General features: G+C 53.7%; 1 protein-coding gene and 1 long non-coding RNA gene across 7 annotated transcripts in view; one reads left to right on the forward strand and one right to left on the reverse strand.

The window, feature by feature from the left end:
* Positions 1 to 21,251, reverse strand: part of ARHGAP26 (Rho GTPase activating protein 26) — a 100,762-nt gene that overhangs the window by 12,574 nt on the left and 66,937 nt on the right. For all 6 annotated transcript variants that reach the window (XM_086851817.1, XM_086851819.1, XM_086851818.1 and 3 more), the window contains 3 exons: positions 13,269 to 13,428; positions 11,751 to 11,889; positions 8,529 to 8,682 (listed from right to left, as the gene is read on the reverse strand). In XM_086851817.1, coding sequence (XP_086707943.1) covers positions 8,529 to 8,682; positions 11,751 to 11,889; positions 13,269 to 13,428 — 453 coding nt within the window. The remainder of the gene's footprint in view (positions 1 to 8,528; positions 8,683 to 11,750; positions 11,890 to 13,268; positions 13,429 to 21,251) is intronic.
* LOC147650318 (uncharacterized) lies at positions 5,622 to 10,648 on the forward strand. The gene is made up of 2 exons (XR_015276741.1): positions 5,622 to 7,845; positions 7,896 to 10,648. It is a non-coding gene; the product is annotated as an uncharacterized LOC147650318 (long non-coding RNA).

Consider the following 21,251-nt stretch of genomic DNA (forward strand, 5'->3'; position numbering starts at 1 on the left):
CAGAGGAGACACGATGTCTTTGTGAGACAGCAGCCCTGCTCTCCTGGGTCCCTTCGGGGGATTGTCAGCCTTTTGCTGGGGAAGGGGCAGAGGGGGGTCCCCATCTGAACCCCACTCACGTCCCCTTGGCCACCCCAGCTCCTTCAGCAGCTGGGGCCAGGGGGGAGCTCTGGGATGCTCCCAGCACTGCCAGCGCTGTGTGGTGAGGCTGGAGCCTCAAAAACACTCCCAGAGCCATCAAAAGACTCTTACAAGGGAGAGTCTGGGGTACATCCCTGGGTTTGAATTGATCTCCCTGCAAAAAGAGGAACCAAAGAATGCACTCGGCCGTTTCTCTACTCTGTTTCATCTGAGGTGGCATTGACAGGTGGCAGGAAGACCTAATGTACCATCCTTCTGCTTTCAGCAGGCTCTGTGAAAGGTTTGTCTGTGCCCAAAGGAAACTCGGACAGACTGAGCAGAGGGGCTGGGAACAGAGCTGGATGTGGGAGCTGAGCAGGCTGGGGCACCCCGGGACCCCAAAATCAAAGGGGGGAAGGCAGGCAGGGGAGGAGAGAGAGAACAAGAGAGGCCTGGGCAGCAGGATGATGATCCTGAGCTCCACACAGCAGCTCTTCACACAGAGTGCCTGTGACTGCCCCAGGGAAGGCTTTGGTGGAGCATCTTTGATTCCTGCATCTGCGACTGCAATGGATTTCAAATCCTGCTCTGTTTGAAAGTAAAATTTCCATTAGCCAATATCTGTCTGAGGCAGTTTCTTTGAAGATGCTGCTATGCAGCAATCCCCACACTAATTACAGGAATTAGGAAAGCAATGGAGTACAAAACCTCCTTTTTTAACAAGGCTTTCTAGAAAGCTCCTCTTAAACATCACGTGCCGCTGAAGTTTAAGGTGCTTTTATAGAACTCTTGCAAGGAAATCTAAATTCACTCAGCTCGTGAGAAGCACCCTTAGATGTTCCCAGAGCATCATCCAAACAGAACAGTGCTCCTCAAAGGCAGAGACATCTGAGGAGTCTCCAGAGGGGCAGCACTGGGAAAGGCTGAGGGTGGGGGAGTCAGGCTGCAGGAGCTGCGGGGTGGCCTGGGCTGTGGAGCCTCTGAAGAGGCTGCTCGTCTGTCTGTCCATCTGTCCATCTGTCTGTCCATCTGTCCGTCCATCTGCAGCCACCCCCACACCCCCTGTGACTCCAGACCCCTGAGGAGCAGAGCCATGGCCAGGGCAAGGCAGAGGGTTCAGAGCCAGCCCCAGCTCCTTGCTGCTGCCCCAGGGGGCTCAGCCTGACAAATCCCCTCGGCTCGAATGGATGAATGCAGGAAATATTTTGATATATGACCTCTGCATCACGTGGGGCTGGCCACAGGGCTGGAGACTTGTTTTATGTGAATATTTGCCTTCATTTCCAAATTTAATTAGTGGGAAGTTTCTAGACCAAGAGCCGAGCTCTTGGTGAAGGAGCTAAAGCTTTGCACAGTTGTTGTGCCAAACTCCAGGGCCTGAGGAAAGCCCACAGAGCAGGAAAACAGATCCCACCTTTTCCTCCTGCGGGCCTGCAGCAGCACACAGAGATGCTGGGGCAGGCAGGATCCCACTGCTGAGGGCTTCTCCTACCCAAACTGCCTGAAACATCCCACCTCAAATGGAAATCTGTCCCTCTGCCTTCCCCAGACCAACCCCTGCTCCTGCAGCCCGCGAGCAGCACTCTTTTCCACACATCTTAAAATACCTCAGGGAAGGATACAGATGCTTAGAAAATAAACCCTGGATTATTTAAGCACAACAAGGGAAGGAATTCACAGAATCATTAAGGTTGGAAAAGACCTCCAAGATCATAAAGTTCAACCTTCTATAAGAAATCTGCACATATACATGTGTATATATATATATATATATATATATATACACAGATATAAATTTAAAGATTATATGGCCATCAGCAACTAAGCCTCAAGTATATTTATCTGTGGAGTCTATTGAGTTTGCTGCTTGTGTTTTCCACGAGCCAGGTTTGAGGACATTTGCCAGAGCCCTGAATCACTCTGGTTTACGGAGGTTTCTCACCACAGGCACGATCTAGGACTCCCAAGCTAAAACTGCTCTAAAAGAAACAAACACACAGACACCCTCACAACAGCCTGCACCAAAAAAAATAAGTCATAAGATAGTTTGAATGTTATGTCATCTGGAATCAGCCAAGCAGCAGACTGGGAATTTTAGGAACTTTTCTCAAGTAAGAGGACGGGGAGCTAGGCGGGTTCTGTTCTAAGCTGGCAGCAACCTCTGCTCCTCCTGAGCACAAACCAGCCCCTGGCTGAGACACAGAAGATGCAAACCCTGAGCAGCCACACAAGGAGGCATCAAGGGGAGAGGAGATGAAATAATAGAGTACCCTGACCCTGCCTGGAAGGGAGCAGCAAAAGCCTGGCTTGGGGACTCAGGGCTGGGGGCCACCCAGGGCACCTCTTGCTCCAGCTCCAGCCATCCCACTGTGCAGGAACCTCAGATATTGGGTGTAAAACCCCCTGTCCCAGCCCAGGACCACAGCTGGGAATGGGTCTGCTCCTCTTAAAGAGCAATTTAGATAAGGCTGTTCTGGAGCTGCTCTGATTACAAGATTTTACCTAATCCCCCAAAAATGCCATTTTATTGTTTGGCAGCCCGCAGATCCGCCCCTCGGGGCAGGCCTTGGCGATCCAAAGCCAGATTAGGCAGAAGAGCAGAGTTTTGGGGTCTGGGCTGAGCTTTGAGTGGCTGCAGGGAGCAGTTGGAGGGAGACACTTCCCCCCAGCCCCAGTGTGCAGCTGTCACCATGGGGTCCAGCACACAGCGGGTGCTCGGGTGAATCCCCCCAGGGAAGGGCAGCAGGGGACACAGAGCAGAGGAAGGTCCCCAGGGAGCCCCAGCCCTGCTCTGCTGGCCCCAACACGCCTCTCCCAGCTCTTGGCTTGCTCAGGAGCCGCGGTGGCTCCCGGCCAGGCGGCCACAATGCAGTGGAAGGAAGAAGAAACAGCTTTGTTTTGCCCAAAGCCTCGCAATTAATCAAGTTCCTATTTCCTCGCAGTTCCACGTTCCCCACCCCAACTGCAGCAGGGAGCTCCCAGCCACGGCAGAGCCCCGGTGCCGAGCACAGCGCTTCCTTTGCCATTTCATCGGAACACCGAACCAGAAAATGAAATTGAAATGGAAACGTCTTTGCTACAGTGAGAACCACTCAGGGCCCTCAGAGTCCAGTGCAAGATGGGAGCCTCTGGGGCAGCCCCATTCCTGCCAGCACCATCCCCTGGGACCCCCCTGGGCACCAGCTCTCCCAGCCAGGAGGAACGCACGGAATCCCAGAGTCACTGAGGCTGGAAAAGCCCTCCCAGCCCATCGAGTCCAGGCTGTGCCCCATCCCCACCCTGTCCACAGCCCAGAGCACTGAGAGCCACCTCCAGGAATTCCTGCCATTCCTCCAGGGATGGGCTCTCCAAACCTCCCTGGGCAGTTCCAAGGCCTGACCACCTTTTCCATGGAGAAATTCCTCCTGATTTGGACCCCTCCAAGCACAAGTCACTGTTTTTTATAGTGACACACACTGCAAAACAAAACACCAGTGCATTTTCCTGGCCTTTATCCAAATTGAAGTGGGGCTGGATCTCAGGGTGGAAGGAGAGCGGGTGAGGATCCAGGTTCCTCGGGGACAGAAGCACGTGATGCACAAGCAAATTTCTTAAACAGAAGTCCCAGAGATGCCATTTCAGAGGGACATTCCCAAAGTGGCTGCCGGGAAGGCAGGATGAGGGTGGGACCTGTGCCTCTGCACCTCTGATTGCCATTATTCTTTAGGATTATAAACAACAGGAGCAGAGATTGATGAAAGCTCAGCAGAACGAGGGCCTGGGAGCACAGGGAGAGGAACTGGAGGTCAGGCAGGTTAAGGACTCATTTCTGGCTCTCCACAGCCCCTCTGGATGAGGACAGATGGGCAGGCACAGCAGGCACAGCCTGGTCTCTCCTGCAGCTCCCCAGCAGAGGAACCAGCAGCAGTTAAAGGCCTGTTTGCTTCACCTCACCTGCTTTTGCTTTCATGTGATAATTGTCTAAGTTATTTGCATTTTTAAGAGACCATTTTTCCAAAAAAAATCCTACCCTCTCCTGTTTGATGCATTGCCCCATCCCTGGAAAAGTCCAAGGACAGCCTGGACAGGGCTTGGAGCAACTTGGGATAGTGGAAGGTCATTCCAAACCAAAGCAGTCTGTGGTTCCATGATTCTGGGATGCTGCACTTGGATTTGGGATGGTGAAGGCCCTCAGAGCAGAGCACAGGAACAGAGCAAAGGGAGGAAGGTGCAGCAGCACCCCAGTCCCTGCTGTGCTGTCCCCTGTCCCCCTGCCCCACACCTCACCCCCAGACACTTGGAGAAGTTCCTGATGGAGACAGTAGTATCTGAAATTTCTCTCATTTTCAGGCATGGAAAGAGAAATGTTCAGTTTTAACTGGGATGCCTAATGAAGATTTATGTGGGAATAACCACTCTTCCTTGGAGTAACTGGGTTATTTTTTCATGACCACTGGACCTTAGATCTGCTCCTCATTTCTTTCCATACCCACAGAGGGCAAAGAAATAGCCATACTTGGTCAGTGAGAAAATGAAATTAAATGCAAATAGACATGTACTGACTAAATCTGAGTTTCCCAAGGTTATTATTTCCCTAAATGCCAAGTCCCTGGGGTGAAGGAGGGGCAGCATCAGCCTGGGCCAGGGCTGGCATGTGGGGGCTCAGCCTGGCCCATGGCCCCATCCACCAGTGCCCTGGGCCTGAGGGTGAGGATGGGCACAGCACTGGGAACACTGGCAGGCCTGGAGGCACGGATGAACATGGGAAGGGTGTTAAACTGGCTGTGTCTCCTTGGCTGCAACCAGCCAGTGCCACCCCTGACACAGGCAGGGACAGCTTCCACTGGCCCAGGCCACTCCACGCCCTGTCCAGCCTGGCCTTGGAAATTCTCAGGGATGAGGCAGCCCCAGCTGCTCTGGGCACCTGTGCCAGGGCCTGCCCACCCTGCCAGGGAACGATTCCTGCCCAATATCCCATTGAACCCTCCCCTGTAAGGCATTCCCTTGCCCTTGCCCTGCCTCAGCTGAAGAACGCATCTCTGCTGGAAACACCGTGCTCTCTGCTTCATGCTTGGCTGTTTTCTAAGGAAGCTGCCTCCTGCAGGGGCAGGATAAAGACACCCAACAGGACACAGGCACCAAAGGGACGCAGAAACCCAAGGGACACAGAAACCCAGCACTGCTTTGGACACAAATCCCTGGCCAGGGTTTGGTGGCCCCGGTGGCCGCAGCCACAGCGACAGCTCCTGGCACGGGGCAGCAGTCCCGCTGACTCACCCAGTACAACTCCTGCCCAGAGCAGTTTTTCCATAAAAATAAACCCAGCCCTAATAAATAAATGCATTCCCATCGTAAAAGCCTGATTGGTGGCTGGGAAGGAAGAGCCTGAGCCCTGCAGCAAAACAATTTCCCTCTGGATTGGAGAGTCTGCGCTGTGCTCCAGGGAAAGCTGATGAGGAGGAGCTCCTTTCCTGGGGAGGGGGCCAGGGGGACCAGCAGCGAGGTGGAGGGACCCCAGCCCCAGCACTTCACTGCTGCAGCAGAGGAAGAAGCGACACTCGCTGACCAGGGGGATTTGGGAACTGGCGCAGCTCCCGGCAGAGCAGACCTGGGGGATACACGAGCATTTAGCAGGGAGCCAAGGGCTTTTGTAAACAGAAGCTCAAACAAACATCTCTCATTTCACAGATGGTGCTCACAATTTACAGCTGGCACATTTAAAGGCCACCTTGGACACATCGGTGCTCACGGCCTCAAACGGGACACAAGAAACGGCCCAGGCCTGCAGGCCTCAACAGGCTCCAAGGAGCCTCCCTCTGGCACCCACTGGAGTTATTTCCACAGGAATATCAGTGGGACTCCTCAGGAGGAACAAAGAACATCAGAATGACCCAACTGCTTTCCCTGCAGCTCCCGGTGAGGCTCCCAGCTCAGCAGGCCGGGGGCTGCTGGGGGCTGCCAGCAGACAGCCCCTCCTGAACAGCTGCCCACAGCTCAGAATTACAGAAAACTGGGAACACAAGAAAAAACCCCAAAGTCCTGAAGCAGGACTCAGGGATAGGTATCACAGGAGCAGCAGAGTTCAAAGGAGCACAAACCTCGAGGCACCTGCAGGTGCTCCCCATGGCCACAGAGCCTAATTGTGGGCCCAGTAATTCCAGGGGAGCACCAGAACCCCTGGCACGGCAGCAGCAGGGCCCCAGCCCGGGGCACAGAGCGAGGCAAAGCCCACATTTCTCAGCTGCTGGGACAAACAGAAGTGTCTTTATGGGGACGTTATTTGGGCAGCCCCGCCGAGCCGCCGGACACTGGCACCATTCAGACACCCTGCCCCAGCCAGCCTGCAGCCACAGGGCAGGGCTGGGGACAGTCCTGCTGCTGGCAGCCCTCCTCACCCTCCTCATCCTCACCACTGCAAACCCAGTGCCACCGAGGGCAGAACCCCACGGAGCTCTCAAAAACACAGGCACAGCCCCCTTGCTGGGCAAGCACAGGGAGTGACATCCACACACACTCAGAATCAAATCAGGTTAGATGTGGCATTTCTCATTGAAAGATTGGATTAAAAACATTTAAATGGCCCAGTATTTGGGGTCACAGAGGATATTTGACCTGTGGATCCATATTTCAACCTTTAGCTCAACACAGCCCAGAGCCCCGTATGTTTCTGTGTGTGCAGGAATTATCTCATGGTCACCCAGCTTGTGGAAAAGCACCAAATGGCACCAGCACTGCCAGAGCCAGGAGCTGCCAGCGCTGTCCTGCTCAGCTCAGCTCACCTCACACAAATAAAGGTTCTGTAACTGGCACAAGCACCTGGTTCAGTGCCAGCCCTCTCACCTAATCCCTCGGGAACAGCACGGTGCCTCCACTCCCCAGAGACCCACACAGCTTTAACTGAGGGGTTCTGCTGAATTCCTTTTAACTCCTGGTAAGAAAGAAATCATTAGGAAGAGGCAGCTCTTGGAATCTGAAAAACTGTGAATTTGGCAAGCAATCCTTGTAAGGTCCCAGCAACACCCAGGCTCATTCTGTGATAAGACACACCATTTTTTTCCCCTTTGAAGGATAAACAAACTAAAGCCATCCTGTTGTGGGAATGGGATGTGACTGACTCCAGAGCTTCAACCAGGCATGACAGAGAGAAGCATCTTTACTCTGTATGTACCATATGTAAAGCACAGCCTTGATTTGGAGGTGTCCTACCTTTGGGTGGTCTGTCCTGCCCCACAGCTCTCCCCTGTGGGATGATCCCCACGCAGCAGGCATGGCACAGGGCTGGGCACGCCGAGGAGAGGCTGGGGAGCTGCTGCAGCTCAGGGTTTAGTGGCAGGAGGATGATGATGGAAGCAGAGCAGATGGTGAAGCTGGATGAAGCCTGTGTCCGTTCCACACTTACCTTCCTGCCTGGGAGAGCCGGGCAGGGCCTGGAGCCATCCCGAATGCTGCAGGGAGAGCTGCACCTCAAACCCCACACCCAACCCAGCCAAGGCAACAGCGTCACCCTGCCCACAGCACCTGTCCCAGCACCCTGCCGAGCCCCCTCTGGCACCCAGCGAGCCCAGGCATGACCCTGCTGCCCCCAGGGCACGGGGGCAGCTCCAGAGCAGTGGGAACCGGGAGTGTTGGGGCCGTGGGAGGGTGGGAAGGACGGTGTCCCTGCACTGGGACATCCCGCAGCCGGCGGTGCCGGGAGGGGAGCGGCGTTCCTGCCACCCATCCTCAGGGATGCTCCATCTCCTGCAGGTCAGGGATGCTCCATCTCCTGCAGGTCAGGAATGCTCCATCTCCTGCAGGTCAGGGATGCTCCATCTCCTGCAGGTCAGGGATGCTCCATCTCCTGCAGGTCTGAGCAGCCCTTCACATGGCAGGGAGGGGAGCTTCTGTGGGAAAATGCTGCGGGGCCGCAGGAAGGAAACTCCCCCGGCGGAGCCATCGCGCGAGGGCTCCGCGCGGCGAGTTCAGGGACTTCATAAATAACTCGGCCGTCCCCAGGGAGGCTTTGCTAAGGTCACTATTTTTTCCCTTGAACTTTCCAGATGAAGGAAGCAATAGCAGAAGCAACAGCATAGATTTGGCCAGAGATCAACTGTACTGACAACAGTCGCAGGATTGAACTCAGAAGAAAAGTCCTTTGTGTGTGTTGGAGTTATCAGCAGATGGGCCGGGCAGCACTGGGGAGTTCTGCTCAAAATTATTCCACGTGGGCAAAACCATCAGAGCTGGAACCGATGGCAGATGTAACCCACAGTAACTAATTCCACTGCTTAGACCGAGTTAAAAATGGAGGGCCAATGTTTGGTGCCCATTAAAAATTAAAATGTGAAATTGTATTCTTCAGCAAACTGCTGAGGTTGAGGATAAGAAACAATTCTAATTAAAGATTAAGGATGGAGAGTCTATAAAACACTAATTACCATTGTACTTACAGGGAATTTGGCCTGTTGGGCTTAATTACTTCTAGTTCAAGATCACTCGAGTTCAGGCTGGGCTGGGGAGCGCTGTTGGAGTTGAGGAAGCTGTTTGTGTTTGAAGAGATGACGGATTCCAGGCTGGAGTTGATGATGCTGTTCCTGTTCTCCTCTAAAAGACACCAAAACCCAAGAATCACCAGCTGCCACTGCAGACAAAGTGAAGGACAAATGGCTGTGAGGGCATGGAGTGTTCCAGGAAACCCTGTGCCAGTGCAAACAGGGACATCTCCCCAGAGCTCAGTTAGTTACTGACACAGTACACATTAAACCACAAGAAATACCAGGTACCCTTTAGCTCTTTTGGGTTTAAGACGCAGATACATTTAAATGAACATCATTTTTAGTAGAAAAATACACACTTTTCTCAAGGTATTAATATATTTTACATTCCCTACAGCATCCAAAATGCCACAACCTGAAAGAAATTGAAATGTAAGCTACGGACAGGAATGGATTTGTGTGACTGAAATCAGTCCCAAGGGACAGAGGGTTTGGTGACAGAGGAGGACAATGAGCCACCATGGGAACAAGCAGCACAGACATTTCTCTGTCCCCAAGTCTGAAAGCTGAACCCTCAGGGCTCAGAGGCACCAGCATCTTGTGATGAAAAAGATGATCCAAGCAAAGAGGAAAGAGTGAAGAAAACCAGAGCACTGACCTCCACAGATACCGACAGGCAGATGTGGTAGCCAGCAGATGAAAAAGAAAAGAAATTAAGCTGCCTAAGGACCTAAAAACCCCAAATCCCTCTGTTTTTGCAACCGCCAGAGCAGGTTTTAGGCAGCCCATGAGACGCCACCTGTGCACATTGGCCAAGAGCAGGGACTGCCCGTGCTGAGCCTGGCCAGCCCCAAAGCCCTGAGGAGCTGACCTGAACCCTGGAGTGTGGACTGACACCAGCCTAGTATTTGCAAACATCTTCTGCCCAAGGCTGAAGGCTGGGAATAAGCTCCATAAGCTTGGCAGCTCAGCGTGGATTGTCCCTCTAATCTCCACGGCAGCCACGCGCCAAGAGCGAGTTCGGAGTCCCAACAGCCACAGGAATGGAAATGCCTCAGCTCAAGGGGAAGGGAGATGAATGGCAGAATCTGAAACTCCTGATTTATTTTACTTCCTCCCTTTTAAAAGGGTGAAACTGTACTTTGCTTCATGTTTTCGAAAGCTCATGTGAAGGATTCTTCGCTGGAAGATTTAATTTGGTTTTACAGCCCCAAGAGCAGAGCTGCCCATCAGCTCAAGGGCGTTTCCAGCACACAGAAACAGGAAGAGCCTTTCACCCCTTCCCCAAACTCTGTCTGTGGTGGGAGGTCAGGCAGGCAGAGCCACTGGATCCTCACCTTTGTCTCCAGGAACACTTGGATGGGGCAGGGCTCTGCCTGATAACTGATCAGGGCACTTTGGTGACAGTGACCCCAGGGACCAGAGAGGGGATGACAAAAGAACTGATAAGGAAGAAAATGGTGTTTGCTGTGTTGGTGACACTTGTGTCACCCTACTCCCCGGGTCAGATACGGATAAAAATGTAAATGTTTAACAACAAAATAATCACTATAATCATAGATTAATCACGATTATCTAATCCCTGTATGTTGAACGTGATAATTTTTGACTTAGACACAGCCTGGTAGTGAAAATTTCAGAAAGATATTGGACTTTGATGAACAGATTTCAAGTGATGGAAAAATCCACTCTCCCATTCCACTTCTTTTTATGTCAAACTGCTCCCAGTCTTAAAAAATGTAAACCCTGCACATTTCTAAATGGGAATTTAGAACGCTTCCAACTTCAATTTCAACTTTCAATTTCTGTGGTGCTCAACTGGGCTTGAGCAGCTGCCTAAGCCCTTGTGCTTCACCCTGACTTAAGAGCCTTGGTCTGTCTCCAGACCAGTAAGGAAGCAAAGGAAGAAGAAAAGAAGAAGAAAGGAAACCTCACATATTTCTTGTGATGTGCAGCAGGGAAGGCAAATAAAACAGGAGTGGCTTCCCAAAGACACAGGAGGTTATAGACTGTCAGGAGAAAAAACAAGAAAATGTTGCTTCACATGGGAATAAATAAATGCAGAAATAAAGAAATGAGCTCAGTTCCTCTCCTAGGCATGGGGAGGATGGCACACTGAGGCTCCAGCAGCCCAGAGAGCCTGGAGGCTGACAAGCCACTGCTTAGTTAGCAGCAAATAAATTACTGGGGCTCAAAGTTTTCAAAAGCAGCATTTGATATTTGAGGCTTCACCGAGAGTCGTCCCACACCATTTCCAGAGCACGCTCTGGGGCCAGCACTGCTTCCTCAAACCCACGCGGATCTTTCCGCCACCCTCCGAAAGGAGAGTGCCTGGTGATTAACAGTAACTTAATCAGACAAACCCACGTGTTTTGAGAGTCAGCAAAGTCCACAGCAAGCACTCTGTGCACCCTGGGGAGCTGGCTATCCCCAGCCCTCCCCTGCTCCTCGCTCCACGTGTGCCTGTGCCTCACCAGGAGACTCTCTGGCTTTTTTACCAAAGTGGGAGAGCTCCCTGTGTGCAGCTGCCTGGCTCTGGGAGCACATGGGCAGGAAGAACCAGAGCTGGGAACTGGGTTTGCTCTGTAACATGAAACAACAGCCTGAGCAGACACATTTCTGCCACCCCATGAGCAGGGCTGGGGCCTTGGCTCCTTCACCCAAATATCTGGAGCTTCAATTAGTGACAGAAATGGAAAGATGAGCTCCAACATTTTTAAACTGCCACGGTACATAATCCTCAGGAAAATGCCGAACCTCCTGGCCGAGTTTTCCTGTCTGTAAAAGGCAAAGTGCCCGAGGGCATCCCGAAAGGGCCGCCCTGGGGGACGCCGGCGGGCCCTGGGCACAGGTGTGGCACCCGCGTCCCGCAGCTGATGGCAGCGATGACGGGCCCAGGAACATGAGAAGGGGACACGCAGGGGCCCGTCAGGTGGGGAGGGGACAGCAACACTTTATCCCGTGCTAAGGCAGCCTCATGCCGAGCCCCGGCTCAGGGCTTGGATGCCAGGAGAGATTCCACTCCCCACTAACGCAGCAGCAGAGGAAACCGAAGCCTGACCCTGTTATGGAATCATCCCTTCCACTGACAGCGGGAAAACTGCAGGGGAATGGCACGGGAATGACACTCTGAAAGGCGTGATTAGGGCAAGGCTGCAGGGCTGGGAGGGCACTCACGCTTCTCGTTGGGCTGGGGCGTGTGGAAGAGCGTCAGCGGCCGCTCGCTGCACGAGGGAGGCTTCGACTCCGTGCTCTTCTTGCGGGATAACAGCAGCTGCGAGTTCGACGCCGGAGCCTCTGGCACCGTGTTAAATATCTGTTAGAAACAATAAACAAGCTGTTCTTTGGCATCACCCCGTGGAACAGGACAGCTGCCCACCTGCCTGGGCTGCACGGCTCCACGGCGCAGCCTCTGAGGAGGACATGCCCTCAACAGGGCAACATTTTGGGGACAAACTCCTAAATTCCACATTCCCTCTCTGTCTGCACTCCTCTCTTTTTCACCTGCAAGCTGTGCAGATGCACACTGCAAGCTGTGAAGAACCCTGAGACTCTGGCACTCTGCTGACTTTCTGGGGGTGCAGGTGATGATGAGCAGCCCAGACAGAGCAGGCAGTGTCCCTCCTGTGCCCCCACTGCGAGATCAGCCCACGGCTGCACACCAGATTGGGAAAGTCTTTGCAACTTCCAGCCACAGCTGTCAGAAAACTGAGTAATCACATTTTTCTCAAGGGGATGAAATTTTAAAACTGCACAAACCCGAAGAGCAGCAGCCTTGTTGGTTGCTGATACTTGGTTATGTATTGTTCCTTTTCTGAACCCCCAGGCTCAGAGAAGGGCAGTGACCCCTCCAGACCAGCTCTCTCAAAGTCTCCCTCCATTGCTGGAGTCCATTAAATCCATTCTTCAGTGTCTTTCCTGCTCTACCTGTCCCTGCCAGACAGACAGCTGGCATGGCCAGGTGTTCCCAACAGGAAAAGCACACGTTGTCTTGCTCAAGACAGAAGTGGATGTGGACTTCAAGCTGTGGTGCCACCCCAGCCAGGGCAAGCTGGTTTCTACTTCTGCCTTCACTGCCCAATTGCACAAATCCGTTACTCCTTTCCAATCAAAACCAGACTGACAAAAGATCATCACCAGGGAACTGGCTGCACTTAGAAGAAAATGGTATTTTTTAGCAATGCAGCCAGGGAGGGACAGCCAGGACCTCGGCCCCACCGAGCCACCACTGCTGCACTCACAGACCACAACATCCACAGCCAACAAACACAAACCCATCAGGATTCAGATCAACACTGTGGGTAAAGCCAGCTCTTGGATAAACCTGAATTTAGCCAGCAAAGCAGGAGCCAGCCCAGTTGTGCATCTCAGTGGTTCGCTTCAGCGTTCATCTCTTGGAACCAAGGACAAACTGCCATGAAGGAGTGGGAAGAGAGGAGAAAGGGAATTTCTGCGATGGAGACACAGCCATGCTGACTCACACTGGGCTGACCAAAAACAAGGCTGGCTACCAGCAGCACTGGTTACACAACTACAGCCCAAGAAGCAGGTGCCAGCTGCCCTCTCCCCAGCACAGCCCCACCGTGGTGCCACTGGCCATGGGGAGTGAGGGGCCTGGGAGAGGGGGCTGCCATGGGTAAAGACCAATTCCTTTCCATAAACTACTGGCATGAAAGAAGCAAGGGAAGCCATTACCTTCTCATGGTTTTCTATTAAAATTTCAATCACAATGTTCTGGAATTTGATGTCCATAATGGCAGCGACTGTTTCCTCTTGAGGTCGAAGCAGCGTCGGCCCAAACACCACACCCAAGTTAGCAACAGTCATCAGGTTCTGCTTGTGATTATCTGCAACTCTGGGAAAAAAAAGAGAAAGAAAATGAAGTAGGTGATGGAACTAATCCACAGGGAACCCCCTCCCTGCCTTCCCTGCCTCGTGGCTGGCACAAGGCTTACAACGCTGTTTACATTTTTCACGCTCCTGGTGAGCTCCTTGAAGGCTCAGCCATGTGGAAAAGTACAAATTTAACTGTTGTGTTCCTGGAGACCTTTCAGCCTCCATGAATTGACTAATCCCTTAAAAAAAAACCTCAACCCCACGCCAGCCACTGAGCCTCATGCTGCAAACCACTCCCAGGAAAACATCTTGAATCATTAATGCTTAAAACCCTTCTGAAAACAAATTGTTGGACCTCTGACACACGCTCCTCTCCAACTCTGTGAGTGACCTCATATGTTCCAAAGGCCAATTCCTTCCCAGCCATTCCAGCACCAGAGGTCAGTCCCATCTGGCCCAGCCAGGCTGGCTGGGAGGCCAAGATGAGGCTTTTCCCCCAAATCCCTGTGCCCCACGTGTTCCCTTCTCTGTGGCACGGGGACCCCCCCAAGATGGGGACACCCAAGCCCTCCTCCTCACCACCTCCATCTCTTTTAGTTCACCAGAGGGCACAGACCAGCTCAGCAGAGTGAAGCAGCTCTCACTGAGGATGTGGCACCCTGGATCTGGTGTTTGAGGGGTCACCCTGGAGCAGCTCCAGCTGGCACCTGGTCTTAGAGGGGCAAAGCCCCAGCAGGGCCTCTGCTCTGCCTCTCCCCAAGGGGACACAGCTACAGGGACACATCAGGCACCCCTCGGCCATGCTGGTCTCTCTGTGCCCCCTGGACACTGCTGAGTCTCACAGGGACACCTCTGAGTCTCACAGGGACACCTCTGAGTCTCACAGGGACACCTCTGTGCCCCCTGGACACCCCTGAGTCTCACAGGGACACCTCTGAGTCTCACAGGGACACCTCTGTGCCCCCTGGACACCTCTGAGTCTCACAGGGACACCTCTGAGTCTCACAGGGACACCTCTGTGCCCCCTGGACACCCCTGAGTCTCACAGGGACACCTCTGAGTCTCACAGGGACACCTCTGTGCCCCCTGGACACCTCTGAGTCTCACAGGGACACCTCTGAGTCTCACAGGGACACCTCTGTGCCCCCTGGACACCCCTGAGTCTCACAGGGACACCTCTGAGTCTCACAGGGACACCTCTGTGCCCCCTGGACACTGCTGAGTCTCACAGGGACACCTCTGTGCCCCCTGGACACCGCTGAGTCTCACAGGGGACACATGTGTGCCCGTGCCCTGTGCTGCAGCCCTGCTGCCCTGTCTCCAGAAGTCTTTCTTGTGGTTTGCTCCTGACCTCTTCAACCAGGAAATGTGGTGGCCTCAGGCTGTGTGCTCACCCATTTGTAGCCTGAGGGGGTTTTAGTGGCTTTTCCTTCACTTTCTCTCCTGTTTCCCTCACAAATGCAGCAGGCCAGCACACCGTGACACTCAGACTCACTTGCTGGACTGACCCTAAAATTTATTGCTGTGAGTTTCTATCATTGATCTGGGGGTCAAGACATTCATGTGCAAGCTCAGCATATTTCAGCACACTGCAAGCCCAGGATGGTTAAAAAGAAAAGATGCTTTCCATCATTTTCCATCCAATTCTTACCTGAACCAGCAAAGAACTCATCCCAACATACAGCTCCCCAGGCAGCAGACAGGGGTCTCATCACAGGGGGCTCAGGACTGCTGGTTTAGCTCCCCCCAACAGCAACATCAGCCCCACTCACTGCCTGGGCAAGAAGCCTCATCTCATCCCTGGGGAACAGGCAGAGCTGTCCCCTCACTGAGTCTGCACTTGGGATCCAACCTCAGAGTGGGGAGCTCCCTGCCAAAGCCCTGGGGAGCTGCCAGGACCTTCCTCCTACCCGTAACTCCCCCCGCTGCCAGGAAGCTCTGAATATTTGATCAGAGCCTGCGGGAAATCTCCAGTGTCAGTAAACGGCTGGGGCAGCCCTGGAGAGGGGCTCTGACACTGAGATGGGACATGCTACTCACACTGCCACCCAGCCATGCCCACCCCTGGGCAGGCACAGAGCTCATCCCCATCCTCATCCTCATCCCCATCCTCATCCTCATCCCCATCCCCATCTTCATCCTCATCCCCATCCCCATCCCCATCCCATCCTCATCCCCATCCCATCCCCATCCCCATCCCCATCCTCATCCCCATCCCATCCCCATCCTCATCCTCATCCTCATCCCCATCCCCATCTTCATCCTCATCCCCATCCCCATCCCCATCCCCATCCTCATCCCCATCCCATCCCCATCCTCATCCCCATCCCATCCCCATCCTCATCCTCATCCTCATCCTCATCCTCATCCTCATCCTCATCCTCATCCTCATCCTCATCCTCATCCTCATCCCCATCCCATCCCCATCCCATCCCCATCCCCATCCCCATCCCATCCTCATCCCCATCCCATCCCCATCCCCATCCCCATCCTCATCCCCATCCCATCCCCATCCTCATCCCCATCCCATCCCCATCCTCATCCTCATCCTCATCCCCATCCCCATCTTCATCCTCATCCCCATCCCCATCCCCATCCTCATCCCCATCCCATCCCCATCCTCATCCCCATCCCATCCCCATCCTCATCCTCATCCTCATCCTCATCCCCATCCCCATCCTCATCCTCATCCCCATCCCATCCCCATCCCCATCCTCATCCCCATCCCATCCCCATCCCTATCCTCATCCCCATCCCATCCCCATCCTCATCCTCATCCTCATCCTCATCCCCATCCCATCCCCATCCCCATCCCCATCCCCAAGAGCTCGCCAGGCTGCTCATGGCCATGCCAGCACCCCTGAGCTGTGAGGGGAAACAAACTCTCCTTAGGGAGTCACAACCTCAAGGAGCAGCAAGAAAGGCAGAGCGAGTCCAACAAGAAACAATAAATACTAAATAATACTTACATGGGGATTCAAACCTCACAAATCCCAATGACATTTTTTGCATTGCAAAATTGCATTGCAGACACACATTCACATGCTCCTAATTGGATATGGGAAAATGCAGCTGCAGTCCAAATGGCTTTCAAAAGCACTAATAAAATAATAATTTTAATGATTTTCTGTGGTTAGTGAAACAATGTTCATTTATAGAAAAAACACCTGAATTGATCTAAGTCGCACAAAATTAGGTGCCTCCATTTCTCATTACTGCTACCATGTCCTACATCACCCTAATAAATTGCACTGTCATCAGCTCATTACAGGGAGGCAGCTGAGCGTGGTCCTGTAATTATTTCAGACTGGGCTATTAATGGTTCCCCAGGCAGGACATGGTCCCACGGCACAGCCACGGCCCAGCTTCTGCCCACTCACCCACGGCGTGCTGGGCCTCGCCCCCACCACCAAACCCCTGCCCAGGGGACTTGACTTTGCCTCTGGAAGCGTGGGAGCTGTTCTGCAGCTGTGCAGGAAGAGTCCTGCTCCTTTCTGGAGTGAGCCTCGGTGGCACATGAACTCCTGCTCTGCACCACAGGTACTTTTCCAGCCACAGCCATCCCTGTGCCAGGTCACCACAGCCGTGCTCCAAAACATGATTCACCTTTCACATCCTTCAAATTCCCCATCCATTACCCACAGGATAATTTACTCTAAATTACAGCTCTTCATCATCCTTTGTGCTAGGAAATAACGCGTGGATTCTAACGATGGGTGTTCTCAGCCCAAAGTGGCCTTAATGCCAGGGCTGTTCTGCAGGGACTGTCAGTGCCATTCCTCAGCTGCTCTTTACAAGTTTTCCAAGCATTCACTGTATTTGCCTTTTAACCTGCTGTTTCTTTCTGGCCCTTGATGCACTCTGACAGAACTGCACTATCGTTCATGTCCATGGGTCCTTTTTCTGCTCCCCACTTTACAGAGTCACTTCCAGCACAGCAGAAAGCAACAATGAACGGAGCAATGTGCAGGACTCTTCACCTCCTCGCTCCTGCTCGGGGCTCACGGTGGCTGGCTCTGCCCTTGGGACCCCGGGCTGTTCCTTCTGCTGGCAGCACAGGGTGAGGATCAGCCTGGGCTGCAGGACAGGCAGAGCCCCTCGGCCAGGGGAATGTCTGTGCTCACCACAGAGCAGCTCCAGCAGCACCTGACCCAGCTGGTGCTGAGCCAGCAGCCCTGTGGGACACTGCAGTGACACTGGTGTCACTGGGACCAGCCCTGCCATGCCCTGGGGACAGCCCAGGCCATTCCCGGGGTGTCCCTCACCTGCTCACCGCCTTTCAGCAAAACAAAGGAGAACAGAGTGGAGTAAATCCGTCTGGGTGTTAAATTAGATTATGCCTGGGTTGCCTGGATACTGTATAATCACTGCCATGACCAAACACCATTTAATACGGGGTAATTGGTAGCCAAGGTTCAGTGCAGGGGAAGCAGGGAACAGTAAATATTCCAGTGTGGTCAGAGCTCCTGTGGGTGCCACAGGGGCTCCTGGCTCTGCTCCCACAGAGCTCCTGCCTCCTGTGTCTGGAATTACTTCCTACATGGATTTTATATATGTATTTATGTGGATATATATAAAAAACTGCTCAGTGTGTATTTTCTATATAAACATGTATTATATATATAGAATGCATGTATCTGAATCTCAGCCAAAAGTGTCATTATTAGTTCAAATATCTTCCCTGATTCAGAACGAAATCTCTGAGCAAACAACCCTCTGAAGGGAACAAAAGGAAAATCTGGAGTGTTTCTATTTCCATGCCTGGGACAAACCTTTGCAATCAAAGTGCTTGTTGTGGCTGGCCTAGCAAGTCCTCACAGGATGGAAAATAATGCAGCTCATTCCTTTTGCTACATCCCCTGTCTGCCACCACCAGCAGAGCTTCTGTTTAACACAGCCCAGCAATCCCCCAAAATTATTTAGGCTGCTCTGGGTGGTTTGATAAAAATTAAACACCTTTGACTCTGCACATAGAGGGAAGGTAAAAAGCAGAGGGAGTAGAGGCAGCACACTGGGTGGAGAGGCATCTGTGGCACCAGAGCCACCAGCCTTGTTCCCACAAATCATGTGCAAAGAATCATGGAATCATTTAGGTGGGAAAAGCCCTCCAAGATCATGGAGCCAAATTGTTCTCCCAGCACTGCCAAGGCCACCACAAAGCAATGTTCTCAGGTTTAAATCCCTCCAGCAATGGTGACTCCACCACTTCCCAGGGCAGCCTGTGACAGGGCTGGACAATCCTTTCAAGGAAGGAATTTTCCCTAATATCCAACCTGAAACCTCCCTGCTACAACTTGAGGACATTCCCTCTTGTCCTGTCACTTGTTACCCAGGAAGAGAGGCTGATTCCCACTCACCTGCCTACAACCTCCTGCCAGGGACTTGTGCAGAGCCAGAAGGGCCCCCTGAGCCTCCTTTTCTCCAGGCTGAGCCCCTTCCAGCTCCCTCAGCTGCTCCTCACCAGCCCTGTGCTCCAGGCCCTTCCACAGCTCCATTCTGTCTCTGGACACCTCCAGAAATGCCCTGGGGCAGCACAGCCCCTGCCTGGGCAGGCTCAGCAGGGCTGGGCTTTGTCCAGTGGACACAGCTGGGACCCCACAGCCCCTGCTCTGGCAGCCCCCACTCCCAGCCCAGCCCTTCACCCTGGACCTCACCAGACAGACAGACAGACAGACAGAGCAGCCTGGGCACACACAGCTGGGGGCATTTGTCAGATACAATCTCATGAGTTCTGGGAAATGTTCCTGGGTGCATTTAACTCATCCCTGCACATTGCTGAGTTTAATGGGGCTGTGGCTGATGAGAGCAGAGCTGGAGAGGGAAGAGGGGCTGGGCTGGGCACCACACAGCTTCACCCCTCTCCAAGGGGCTGGTGGAGCTGTGTCCCCAGAGATGGTGGCCCTACAGCTCCCTGGGGATGATTCACCTCTCACTCAAAGCCAGGGTGGGTTTCCCAAGCTCGGGAATGTGTCTGATGGCAGCAGGTGTTTATTGCAGGAATGTTGTGACTGGCACCCAGCACAGAGCTGGTGAAATCAGTGATGCAATTCCAGCTGCAGCAGCACCCACTGGTGTCCCAGGCAGCTAAATCAGTCAATCACACATTCCTAAATCGTTCCTAAAAAGCTCATGTGCATGGCAGGAGGTGACAGGGACACTGGTCTGCAGTGGCTGCTGGCAGGGAGGAGCAGGGAGCACAACCCTTCACCTTGTGTTCCAAAGCCATGTGGATGTGGCACCTGGGGACATGGGCTAGTGGTGGCCCTGGCAGTGCTGGGGGAATGGCTGGAGATGATCTTGGTGGGTTTTTCCAGCTTTAAAGATTCCGTGATTCCCAAGCTGGAGCACACATGCACAGAAACTCCACATTTCCACACTGCACCACCATCCCTTCATCCTGCCTGTCCATCGAGGCTCTGGGCATGCCTGCCTTCCCCAGGCTGCTCTGGATGCAGGGAGCTCTGCAAAGGCCAGAGGAGTCCAGAGCAGCAGGAGCAAACTGGGCTCACCCAGCCACTGTTGGAACTGGGAACACTGGGAATATGGACAACCCCTGACTGCAGCCAGGCCGTGGGCCACAGCTCTGCAGCCTCCCCAGCCCCACCGCTCCAGAGGAGTGCACAGGGAGGCCAGCAGACCCAGAAGGAGGACAGACCACCAGGGAATGACAAAAGCTCCCAGCAAAGACAAGGGGAAACTTGTTGAATGCAAAACCCTTGCTGCTCTCGGGCTCCCTGCTCAGGTGGGACCAAATGTGGCCCTGCGCTGATTCCAGGAGCGCTGACTTGCTCCAACAAGACTCACTTCTTCTCCCGGGTGGATCTGGCCACAGCTGGATGCTTGGGTTCACTCCCAGGGAAAAAAAAAGGGGCTCATGTTGCACTGAGAAGACACCGAGGCCAAATGTGAGGTTCAGTATCGGCGAGCCGGATCAGCGCGAATACCAAACGTGCTGCGACTCGCAGGGAAACACGCAGGGAGCTCAGCCCTGCTCGGGCTCAGCCTTCCCAGACTGAGCCACAGGGGTTTCCAAAGCCATCCTCTCTGGCCTGGGGCAAGCTGAGCGTGAGGAGGCATCTCAGAGCGATCCCAGCCCTGCTGGGCTGAGTGGCACCGGGCTGGCACATTCCCTGTGCCCGCCCCAGCAGCACTGCAGCTGTCCCCTGACACCCTGGTACAAACCACAGGCCAGAGCTGATGTTAAATGTCACCATGGTTTCACCTGCACAAACACAGCCAGCAATGGGGCCTCACCTCAAGCACCCCTGGGCATGGGGCTGGAACAGGATCTGCCGTGGCTGCAGACTGTGCCACTGCCACCCCAGTGCCAGCCCCAGCACTGCTGCACGGGCAGCAAACCAGACCAGACCTCACTGGTGCTGCCACCCTGCAGGGATGAACCCACATGGCCAGCAGGGCAAGGACAGCCCCACATGGCCAGCAGGGCAAGGACAGCCCCACACAGCAGGTCTGGGTTAACAAGGAATCCTTTGGAAGAGCTGCCGCCACGGCAAGCGCCACGCTGGAGTCAACAACCTGCTGCATGGAGAAGAGCCAAAGAAAACGGGCTCCCAGAGAGCCTCCCAGCAGCAGCAGCACTGGGCTGAGCTCCTGCAGCTCCCACACCCCACAGGGAACCATCCCAAGCCGGAGCCAGGTCACAGGGCCACGTGCAGGACATGCCTGGGGCACACCTGCACCTTCACAGCAGTGCAGAGGCCATAGGCAAAAACAACAGAGGGGGTTGACCTTTTTTTTTTCCCTTGGAGGTATTTTGGAGCTCATTCACTTCACAAATGCAAGGCTGGAGCTTACCCTTCCCAAATACTGAATTCCTAGAAG

Source organism: Cyanistes caeruleus, chromosome 15 (genome assembly GCF_971803275.1).
Source record: "Cyanistes caeruleus chromosome 15, bCyaCae1.hap1.1, whole genome shotgun sequence".
NCBI classification, from domain to species: Eukaryota; Metazoa; Chordata; class Aves; order Passeriformes; family Paridae; genus Cyanistes; species Cyanistes caeruleus.